Source organism: Salvelinus namaycush, unplaced genomic scaffold (assembly GCF_016432855.1).
Source record: "Salvelinus namaycush isolate Seneca unplaced genomic scaffold, SaNama_1.0 Scaffold43, whole genome shotgun sequence".
Taxonomy (NCBI): Eukaryota; Metazoa; Chordata; class Actinopteri; order Salmoniformes; family Salmonidae; genus Salvelinus; species Salvelinus namaycush.
In genome coordinates this window covers 127,846-140,510 of record NW_024061120.1, presented here as the reverse complement: position 1 = coordinate 140,510, position 12,665 = coordinate 127,846, and the positions used below count along the sequence as shown (strand labels likewise).

The 12,665-nt window shown below is 46.6% G+C and overlaps 1 protein-coding gene across 2 annotated transcripts in view; it reads left to right on the top strand.

The window, feature by feature from the left end:
- Positions 1-8,384: 8,384 nt before the first annotated feature.
- The window catches only part of LOC120041276 (homeobox-containing protein 1-like), a 30,167-nt gene continuing 25,886 nt past the window's right edge, over positions 8,385-12,665 (top strand). For both annotated transcript variants that reach the window (XM_038986211.1, XM_038986210.1), the window contains exons 1-2: positions 8,385-8,471; positions 9,821-10,426. In XM_038986211.1, coding sequence (XP_038842139.1) covers positions 8,431-8,471; positions 9,821-10,426 — 647 coding nt within the window. In that variant the 5' untranslated portion in view covers positions 8,385-8,430. The remainder of the gene's footprint in view (positions 8,472-9,820; positions 10,427-12,665) is intronic.

Sequence of the window (12,665 nt, the reverse complement as noted above, 5' to 3'; positions counted from 1 at the left end):
GATCAGCCATTACCCATGGTCACCCCACCATACTATCAACCAACACAACAAGGTTATCCTTCAACATGGGGACAACAACCACGTTACCCATCACCCTGGGGGACAGGACAAGCACGACTAATGAACTGCTACAATTGTAAACAAACTGGACATATGGCACGTCAGTGCCCATACCCATTGACACCGACCCAACATTACTGGATGGCCAATCGGGCACTACAAACCACCCCAAGAGGACGTGGAGGAGTCAGGCCAATGATGTACCAACCACGTGCAGCCCAGCAACCTGCATACAATCACCCAAACCCAGACCCAAATCAGCAGCCGCCTCCTCCTTTCCAGGGCATGTCAGATGAATATGCCCCATGGTCCTGAAGCTGCCCACCACCACAGAACGAGAATGGGGGTCAACATTTTCCACTACACACCGAACCAACTATCATGTGTGAGGTGGAGGGAGTGACCCACCAATTTTTGGTAGATACAGGATGTACGTATTCTGCCATAAGATCTCGTCAACCACTCTCTTCGGAAACAATACAGGTGGTGGGGGTATCAGGAACACCCGAAGCACAAAACAAGACCATTCCATTGCTTTTCTCATGGGGCCCTTCCAATTTGAAGCATCAGTTCCTATACTGTCCCAATTGTCCAATCAACCTCCTAGGAAGGGATCTACTGTGCAAACTAAAATGTTCAATTTACCTCACTGAGAAGGGTGTGGAGGTCTCCATTGATCCCATTCCCTCAACACCAAATCATCCCGTCAGTGTACTGATGTTACCTATCATCCCAACCCCTGTGTTGTCAGCAACACAATAAATCTATTGGCTGAAATGCATTGAGACAGGTCCTGGGACCCCGGAGGTCCAGTTTAAGTTCAATCAACTGAAATCACAGATCTATGCATTACACCCATACAAGACCCCACAAGCTGAGATTCACTGTACATTGAATGTGACAGACAATGACGTGAACACATACATTGATGACTGGGATGAGAACATGATGCACCTAACGCCATCCATCAGGTGTTGCACCATTGTGTGTGGACAAGAGGGGGTGGCAGCACCAGTCATCCTACCACCTCATTTGAAATCCTGGTACCTACTAGGGGAGGAGTCAGCTCCCCATGTTACATTGGCAGTGGGAAACGGTTTTGAAGCAAGGAGCCTGGGCCCTATGATCAGACGAGCATCCAAACTTCAGTGGGAACCCACCCAGACACTGGGGATACAAAAGGCCACCACTGAAAACATGTGGAGGTTCATGACTGTTGACACTGAAGAACACTGTCTTCCAGAACGACTGACCCTGCCAAGACACCATGGTAAGCCATACACTGACCACCCGTCTACCAAAGCATTGATCTCCACCATAGATGAAAGGATATGGACTCACACCCCTTTTGATGTGGGCCAACTACAGGTGGAACCAGTCACCATCACTCTACTGAACCCAGATCAAATACCTATCTACCGAACTCAATACCGTTTGAAACCCGAACAGATCATGGGGATCGAACCGACCATTGATGGGTTACTGAGAGCACAGGTTATCTATCGAACTGTATCTCCATGGAACACGCCGATCCTACCAGTGCTGAAAGCTGGAGGAGAAACATACCGGATGGTTCAAGACTTCCGAGCAGTAAATGACGTTACTGCACCTATAGACCTACCTGTCCCTGACCCTCACATCACTCTGAGCAATCTGTCTCCAAAACACCAATACTTCACGGTGGTGGATCTGGCTAATGCTTTCTTCAGCATCCCACTTGATGAAGCCTCTCAGCCACTCTTTGCTTTCACGTATGAACATCAACAGTACACTTATTTTGTTCTTCCACAGGGTTATAGGTGTTCACCCGGAATATTCAATCATATCCTTAAGACACACCTGGCAGAGTTGAAAATCCCAGAAGGTGTGATACTGATCCAATATGTAGATGACCTTTTGTTGGGGGCTCCCACTTCTGATCTCTGCCTACAGATGACAAAAACATTACTGGACTTTCTGGCCGTCAAAGGATACAAAGTCAAAATGAGCAAAGTCCAGACCTGTCGCAGAACTGTCCTTTTCCTTGGCAGAGAAATCTCAGGAGAAGGAGCAGGACTCTCCAAAAGCCACAGAGACTCGATACTTCATCATCCACGCCCCATCACGGTGTCGGGAATGTTGTCTTTCCTTGGCTTGACAGGGTACAGCCGAACACACATCCCAGACTACACTGCCAGAACTGAGCCACTGAGAGAAATAGTGCGAGAGGCGGGACCAAGGAACCTACACTCGTCATTGACATGGACCACTGAAGCATCAAAGGCTTTTGCACTCTTGAAAACAGATCTCTCAGTGGCAGCAGCATTGACATCACCTGACTACAAAAACAAATTCCATCTGGATGTTTCTGAAAAGGAAGGATTCACATCATCCATCCTTTTTCAGAAACAAGAGGGGGAGAGAAGAGTGTTGATGTATCACTCCTCCAAATTGGACCACATCGAAGTAGGACAAACCACATGTTCCAGATATGTAGCTGCAGTGGCAAAAGCTATTGTAAAAACAGCCCACCTGGTAATGTGCCATCCATTGGAAATACACACCCACCATGGGGTTGCAGCATATCTGATGAGCAAAGAATTCACGTTCAGCGCTGAAAGAAAAACGAAAATCCAGAATAAATGCACACAATCACACATCACATTTGTCAACACTGACAAAAACATGGCAGACGCACTCAATGCTGAAGAAGGTCTACCCCACTCCTGTGCAGAAAGAGCTGCACAGGAACTGAAACTGAGACCTGACCTGGGGAACGAACCACTCACCAACCCGGACCTATGGTTATACACAGATGGATGCTGCTATAGAGGAGAGGAAGGGAACATAGCAGCATACGCAGTGGTGCAGCAGCTCCTGGATAGATCACATGTGACTTTGGAATCTGCCATCATCACACAACCTGCATCAGCCCAGTTAGCTGAAATCATAGGTTTGACACAAGCTCTGGAAAGAGCTGAAGGAAAGACTGTAAACATCTACACCGACTCAGCGTATGCTCATGGAGCAGTCCATACTGATGGACCACAATGGGTTAGACGCAATTTCACCACCACAGGAAACCTGCCAATCAAACACAAGACACAGATGGAAAAACTGATTAAATCAGTCTCACTACCTAAGAAGGTGGCCATCATGAAGTGTAAAGGACATCAACAACTGAAAAACAGAGTCAGCGAGGGAAATGATGCAGCTGACAAAGCAGCCAAGAAAGCTGGTGGATACACCCCGAGACAAATGATACTTCAGATCCAACCAGCTCGGACTGAGCTCACAGGGCAACACATAAAAGAACTCCAGTTTTCAGCAGGACCTTATGAACACTCAGTATGGGGACAGAAAGGGGCCACCAAAGGACCTGATGAACTGTGGAGATGCCATGATGGCAGACTAGTGGCCCCTGCAAACCTCTGTCCAGAACTAATACGAGAAGCACATGGGCCCACACACGAAGGCAAACTGAAGACTTTACAAAAGGTGTCCCACATCTGGTGGCACCCCCACATGAAAGACATGACAGATTTGTTTTGTGACGAGTGTAGCATTTGTGGTAGCCATAATCCAAAGAAACCATATCAAACGCCCATGGGTTCATACCCAGTCCCAAATGCTTGTTTTCAGGACATCAGCATAGATTACACAGATATGGGGCAAGACAATGTGACAAATGGAAAAAGGTACCTGTTAGTTATGGTAGACAGGTTCTCTAAATGGGTTGAGGCAATACCAACAGCAAGGGAGGATGCAAAATCGGTCATTAAGTGGCTGCAAACCGAACTCATACCAAGGTATGGAGTCCCCAGGCAAATCCGATCCGACAATGGATCCCACTTCAGTAATAAACACCTGAGACAGGTGGAGGAGAGATTTGGCATTGTACACAAATTTGGGTCAGTGTACAAGCCCCAATCGCAGGGCCTCGTGGAGCGCTCAAATCAGACCCTTAAGGCTAAGATAGCTAAGGTATGTGCAGGTTCGAAGTTGACGTGGATTGAAGCCCTGCCCCTGGCATTGATGGCCATGAGAGCCTCGCCAGGTGCAGGCACCCATCTCTCTCCTCATGAGATAATGACTGGTAGAGTCATGCCTGGTCCACCAAGGGAGGGAGGTCATATGCCCGCCCTTGATGTACAACAAATTGTAATGTCTGAATATGTGAGAAAACTGACGGAACTGTCTGCAGCTCTCTCCAAACAGATTCACAAGGTCCAGGAGGGGGAGCTGACGGGAGATCCGGCATCACTGAAGGTAAAAGTTGGTGACTGGGTAAGGGTGAAAGTCCACAAGAGAAAGTGGCTAGAACCCAGGTGGACTGGACCGTACGAAGTGAAGGAGGTTACTTCACACTCAGTCCAGGTCAAAGGTAAATCGGGCGCACCTTGGCATCACCTTACACATTGTACACCAGCCCCAACTCCTTCCAGAACTCTGACTGAAGTCAGGGCCGATTTGGCCAATCTCAATTCGACTCCAAACAAACAAACCTTAGTTGGTGAAAATGGGACGCCAGCCCCAGTTTCCACGAACTAAGGCTACTCACCTAGGACCGGGATATCTCACTCCCTGGGAAAGAATGGGAATTTCAGGTCCCTTGTTTGTTATTTTCATAATCATTACTGGAGTGTCCCTAGGAACTCTCTCATGGCTCATACAACAGCTCACACATCCACCCCTCTCCCATCTTACAACCACTAATGACACGTCTAACATTACCCTCGATCTCACCAGTCCTGCCATACACAAACGTAGCACTACAACCACAGACCAACCCTGCACTCCAACAGAGGTTAGAAGCACCACCTTATGTGTACCCGTTAATGTGACCACCACCATTACACTGTCTTGGGGGTTATTGGGAAAAGCTAGGAATGGCCTGGGAGGGCATGCTTTGGAGTACACCAGATTTAACTGGTATATGACAAAAGGGGGGTTTCAGGAGTGGTCATGGAAGAGCCTGGTCGCTGAGACTGGTCCTGACTGGTCCAGTTATTCATCAGGGCAAGCAGTTCTTATCTGGCGGAAAAGATTGTCACTGACTAGGACTAAATTGCGTAATTGGGGTTTATCACTAATTATCCGACCAGGTACTGGGACGGGTTGTCAGGATTTTATACTAGCACCACAGGTAGAGTCTAGCAAGGATCTACTCTACTGGCCATTAAAAATCTGCATTACACAGCAGGCTCAGCCCTCTGCTATTTCTGACCGGTTTACTGTTTTAACATCTAGGGGGAAGGGTGATTGGGGTCCTATTAATATGGTCACCACTCCTACCACCCCTGATGATATCATTCTCACTGCCACCGGAATCTCAGGGTTCTCTAACAATTGGCTCCTATTGACTGAACAAGCAGCTAATATGACCCTGCAAAGCTGCGTCGTTTGTATGGGAGCTAGGCCATTGCTCCGCATAGTCCCAGCCGCTATTAGCGGAGACTGTCTAATGCCCCTTATGGGCAAAGACAACCCACCTGAAAAGTGTTCACAGTGGGACGCTGTTTATCCGGTAGTTACCACGGTGGTCAAGAAACCGTTATTCTCCTCCAGTGTGGTTAGAGCTAACTTCACATGCATAACCATGACAGGTGGAGGGACATTGTTGGGTAAGCTCCCTGTTAGTTGGTGCTCGTACACTCACATGCTCACGGCAATCTTTAAACCAGTGTCTAGAGCTGATGTGTGGTGGTGGTGTGGGGGAACTAGTCTGTTGGACAGACTTCCCCACAATGCCACTGGTACCTGTGCACTTGTAACTCTTCTGTTGCCCATCTCTGTTTACCCCATAGGCGTCCAAGATCTCCTCACCCGTATACAAGCCCTGGGTCCTGAAATTTGGCCTATCAGGACCAAGCGCACGGTGGGCCCCTTTGCTGGGGACCCAACTTACCTTGATGCAATTGGCGTCCCCAGGGGGGTACCAGATGAGTATAAATTGGTTGACCAAGTAGCCGCGGGTTTTGAATCATCATTTTGCTGGTGGTGTACAGTTAATAAAAATGTGGACAGAATTAACTACATTCATTTTAATGTCCAGAAACTGGGCAATTGGACTCAACAAGGCTTCGAGGCGGTCCATGGACAATTGGCAGCCACATCCCTGATGGCATTTCAAAATAGAATCGCGGTTGATATGTTATTGGCTGAACGCGGGGGGGTCTGTGCAATGTTTGGTGAGCAGTGTTGTACTTTCATTCCCAATAACACAGCTACGGATGGGAGTCTGACTGTAGCATTAGAGGGACTTCGTGCCCTTAATGGTAAGATGAAACAGCATTCTGGAGTGAACACTTCTATGTGGGACTCATGGATGGATGCCTTTGGTAAATATAAGACGCTGGTTTCCTCTATCCTAGTATCTATTTCCGTTTTTGCAGGCATTCTTGTACTTTGTGGATGCTGTTGCATTCCATGTGCGCGGACGCTTGCTAGCCGTGTTATAACTGCCGCCATAGACCCTAATCAGGAAAGGGCCCAAATGTTCCCATTGCTTGATGATGGGGAAGCTGGACCTGTTTATCTATTTGAGGACTAAGATACTTTTATGTCACGTCTCTTGTGAGACGTGAAGAGAGGGAATTAAAATTTGTCTTCTGACAAATTTTATCCCTTAGCTTTGTTTTTTGTTTTTTATACTTTTATGTCACGTCTCTTGTGAGACGTGAAGAGAGGGATTTGTAAGAAATTGTAATAGATACTGGAAACTAGTAATAACAACATTTCAACATAAGCCATCTTTTATACAAAATACACATACTCCTCATTTCTCTTGGACATATGCTGGACTCATTAAGACACCAACCACAGACACACACAACTCCCCTCCCCCATGACAACCACGGACACACACAACTCCCCTCCCCCATGACAACCACGGACACACACAACTCAAGGTTGGAGCACAAAACAAAGAACTATCTCAGGAACCAATGGAACGTTGACACCAGGCCTGATCAGGACTACCCAAGACCCAGATCGACCAATCGGAAGGCCAGACTACAAGATTCAACCTACTTTGCTTGTTGCCTATATAACCTGTACAAACTTTTTAGACTGTCTCTTTTTCCTGACGGGGGGGGGCACCGTTAATGACCTTGGGCTCAGACAGGGTCTCGTTTACTAGCTCCTATTGGTCAGAAATAAGTGATTCCACCTGATGGTATTGACTGACATCTGTCTGAGCTTACTGAGGAGGACGTGTAGCTGCAAGATGTTAAACGCTGAACTCAAATGGACAAATAGCAGTGGCGCACACAGGCCTTGGGGTTGTCCAGATGTTGCAGGATGAGATGCACTATGTCGAGGATTGCGTCATCAGGGCCACGTTTGTATTTGTAAGCAAACTGACACAGGTTCAACAGTGTGTTTTAGTTTTGACTGACGCTTACACACCATGACGCTTTTCAATACACCGCATTACGATGCAGGTCAGAGCAACAGGTCTACTACTACTGTCGTTGTTTTCTTTGCGGAGACAGAGTGGTGATGATTGCCTTCTTCCATCAAGGTAGAACCGTGTGAGAATGTACAGACTTCTGAAGGACAGGGATCCAGGCTGGTGGAAGTTCCTCTGCACAAAGCGGAGATGCCACCGGGTCCTGTTGTCAGTTTGCTTAAAGACTCTTGTGGACTCTCTAAGGTTAAATTCTAACTTGGGGTCACAGTCATCAATAACAATGAGCATGTTAACACACATAGCATAAAAGTCATGTCAGTCAAACTTTATGTTGAAGTCATTAAGTTCATTTGCCATTGTCTTTTTGTCTGTTGTGTTCAGTGATTTTCTGATGGGAGTCATATTAGTGATGGATTTAGTTAACCCTTGTCCTTGAATACTCTTTATTCTAAGCTGGTTTGCTGCCCAAGGCTGTACATAGTCAAAGCTTTCCTTAATATTGGGTCAGGCAAAGTGGTCAGGTATTCTGCCACTGTGTACTCTCTGTTTAGGGCCAAATATCATTCTAGTCTTTCAAATGTGTGAAGTAATTATTATTGACAAAGTATTTTTTGACGAAGATGTGTCAATTTCACGAGGTTGGAATAACGTGTTCAACTACCTAAGACATTGGCTCGAATCTAGGTTGTATCTTTTTAGATTTCGAGAAAATGAACAGCTAAGGAATAATTTTTCACGTTTCTTATTGACTTCTCAAACCCAGACGGGTCTGTTTGGCAAGTGTTCCCGGAAATCTCGCGATGTTTCCCCTTGTGGGTTTATAAACTCTGTGACAATAAGCTTGTAATTGAAATCTAGCACTCCTGCTATAATCCGGCAGTCGATGTGTTGTTGCTACGGTTAAAAAGTGGCATTTCCCCCCCCCCCCCCCCCCCCACACACACACACACACACTGTTCAGTGGTGGTGCGATTTAAATGGTCAAATGTACAGAGGCACATCGAGATAGAGAGCCAAGGTAAGATGTGATATATTTAGCTAGCTAACGTAAACTAGCTAGCCTATAGCTAAATTATTTTCAATGGTGGTTTAGCAGTTAGCTATATTACCATCTGGTAAAATAACTAGGCGCCCACTTAAATGTAACTGAAACAGTTGTCGTTTGGCGATTTTAGCTAGCTAAGTGCATGAATAAAAGTCAGATAGGTAACTTAGTATTTTGAGTTTGCTAGCGAGTTAGCCAATAACCAAACAAGCAGTAGTTAGGTAGCTAGTTGGAGTTGGTACAAAAACTGTTACTGTAGCTGAAAACAGAGCTAGCGAACGTTGGCTAACTAGCCCTTCGGATAGACTGACCTACCAAGTAAAAATAGACTGGCATAACTAGCTGCAGTAACAGTTTTTGTACCAACTCCCTTTGTTTGCCATAATTTCCAGCGAGGTAACTAATGCATTGCAGAATGACTAATGTTAGCGAATGTTTGACACTCATTATTTGGGGATTGAATCTGGGCGTTGTGCAGATGTGCAGCTTTAACCACATAAATATTCGAATTAGAAAACTTTATTGTCCACGAGGCAGTTAATATACGCACCCAGCTGTTTGCAGTTGTAAGAAACACAAACAAATAGTGTAATTATAGAACGCTAGTCGATTTATATTAAGCTAAGTGAATAAAGCCTCGCTGTCATTGTTGCATTGACTGAACGCAAATGTCTTGCTCCAGCAACAACAATGGTCTCCTTCAGTGACAGGGGGCTAGGTTGTGTGGAAAGAGAGCAAGAGATGACTCAAGTAGCGACGTAAACTATACAAGTGGACGTTACACACGGCTTATCACCTTTTCACAAAACCAAACATTCAAATATCGTTTTATAGAAGGTAAAGTAAAAACACAAACCAGTCCGTGTATTAATACCGCTATATCGTAACATCTGTTTGCCGAAACACCATGCAGAGAGAACTGTCGCTACGTGCATCTTTGGAACATGTGTCTACTGATAGAAAGATCTAGTCATGTTGCCTCACAAGATGGAAAATATGCTGCAGCCTGGTTGATTCTATTCATCTCTTCTACCCTGAAATGCTTATGGAAAACCGTACAGAGAGATGCTTGGCCAATGGAAAATCGTACGGAGGGAGAAGTGCATTTGTTATTGCTCTTAAGCACAGCGAAATGATTGAGATAGGATCAGATAATGCTTTCAAGGTGACTGCATGTGTTGCTGCTGTCCCCCACAAAATTGTGCCTTCCGCCCATTCTTTCCTCTCTCTCCCTCACGCCTTTTCTCCCCTTCTCCTCTCACTGTGTATTTTTTCTTCTCTCACCCCCCCCCCACCATTCCTCTCTCCCTCCTCTTCTCCAGGATGTCTCATTACACAGACGAACCTCGCTTCACCATCGAGCAGATCGACCTGCTCCAGAGGCTGTGGCGTACGGGCATGACCAAGCAGGATATCCTCCACGCCCTGGACACCCTAGACCGGCTGGACCGCGAGCACGGGGACAAGTTTGGACATCGCACCTCCTACGGGGGAGGAGCGAGCAGCTCTGTGTCAGACCCCAATTGCACCACCTCCAACAACACTGCAGCCACCACATCCTCTACGACATCCTCTTCCTGTATTATTATTCATAATAATGCCGCTGGTGGGAGCAGCCATGTTAACAACACCACCCTGTCCTCTTCCTGCACCAACTCTACCGTCGCACAGACCCAGTACCTCTCACCACGCGGGGGGCTGTCGCCTAGCAACAGCTACGACACCTCCCCACCGCCCGGCCTGCCCTCCCCAGTGTCACTGGTCACCATGGCGCAGAACGGGGGGCGGGACAGCCTGGTGGCGACGCCCAATGGGAAGCTCTCGCCGCCGCGGTACCCGGTGAACAGTGCAGCGGCCGCCAGGGCGTTCGGGTTCGAGGCCACGGAGGAGGAGCTGGAAATCGATGACAAGGTGGAGGAGCTCATGAGGTCGGTGATGATGGGGTTAGGGGTCAGGGCGGGGTCAAAGTCACACACCAGCCTACAGAAATCTAGCCTGAAATCCAGAATCTGTTTTGTGGTAACTTGTCACGCCTTATACTCCGTGTCATGCCAAACATAGGAGTGGCAAGGATTTAGCATGACATGGAGTACAAGAAGTGGAATGATAGATTATCAGAATGGTAGCCAGGCTATTCAATATGTCATTTTATACACCGGTCTACCACCATCAGCACTATATCAGTTCATACACCAGTCTACCACTATCAGGACTATATTAGTTTATACACCAGTCTACCACTATCAGGACTATATCAGTTTATACACCAGTCTGTCTAACACCATCAGGACTATATCAGTTTATACACCAGTCTACCACCATCAGGACTATATCAGTTTATACACCAGTCTACCACTATCTGGACTATATCAGTTTATACACCAGTCTACCACTATCAGGACTATATTAGTTTATACACCAGTCTGTCTAACACCATCAGGACTATATCAGTTTATACACCAGTCTACCACTATCAGGACTATATCAGTTTATACACCAGTCTGTCTAACACCATCAGGACTATATCAGTTTATACACCAGTCTACCACCATCAGGACTATATCAGTTTATACACCAGTCTACCACTATCAGGACTATATCAGTTTATACACCAGTCTACCACCATCAGGACTATATCAGTTTATACACCAGTCTACCACTATCAGGACTATATCAGTTTATATACCAGTCTACCACCATCAGGACTATATCAGTTTATACACCAGTCTACCATCAGGACTATATCAGTCACTCCAAAAAAAAACATGAACACATTTAGGTTACCACTCTCACCTACATACCACTCTCACCTACATACCACTCTCACTACATACCACTCTCACCTACATACCACTCTCACCTACATACCACTCTCACCTACATACCACTCTCACCTACATACCACTCTCACCTACATACCACTCTCACCTACATACCATTCTCGCTGCATACCACTCTCGCTACATACCACTCTCACCTACATACCACTCTCACCTACATACCACTCTCACCTACATACCACTCTCACCTACATACCACTCTCACCTACATACCATTCTCGCTGCATACCACTCTCGCTACATACCACTCTCGCTACATACCACTCTCGCTACATACCACTCTCGCTACATACCACTCTCGCTACATACCACTCTCGCTACATACCACTCTCGCTACATACATACCACTCTCGCTACATACATACCACTCTCGCTACATACATACCACTCTCGCTACATACATACCACTCTCGCTACATACATACCACTCTCGCTACATACATACCACTCTCGCTACATACATACCACTCTCGCTACATACATACCACTCTCGCTACATACATACCACTCTCGCTACATACATACCACTCTCGCTACATACATACCACTCTCGCTACATACATACCACTCTCGCTACATACATACCACTCTCGCTACATACATACCACTCTCGCTACATACATACCACTCTCGCTACATACATACCACTCTCGCTACATACATACCACTCTCGCTACATACATACCACTCTCGCTACATACATACCACTCTCGCTACATACATACCACTCTCGCTACATACATACCACTCTCGCTACATACATACCACTCTCGCTACATACATACCACTCTCGCTACATACATACCACTCTCGCTACATACATACCACTCTCGCTACATACATACCACTCTCGCTACATACATACCACTCTCGCTACATACATACCACTCTCGCTGCATACATACCACTCTCGCTGCATACCACTCTCGCTACTTACCACTCTCGCTACTTACCACTCTCGCTGCATACCACTCTCGCTACTTACCACTCTCGCTACATACCACTCTCGCTACATACATACCACTCTCGCTGCATACATACCACTCTCGCTGCATACATACCACTCTCGCTGCATACATACCACTCTCGCTGCATACCACTCTCGCTACTTACCACTCTCGCTACTTACCACTCTCGCTACATACCACTCTCGCCTACATACCACTCTCGCCTACATACCACTCTCGCCTACATACCACTCTCGCCTACATACCACTCTCGCCTACATACCACTCTCGCTGCATACCACTCTCGCTTGCATACCACTCTCGCTTGCATACCACTCTCGCTTGCATACCACTCTCGCTTGCATACCACTCTCGCTTGC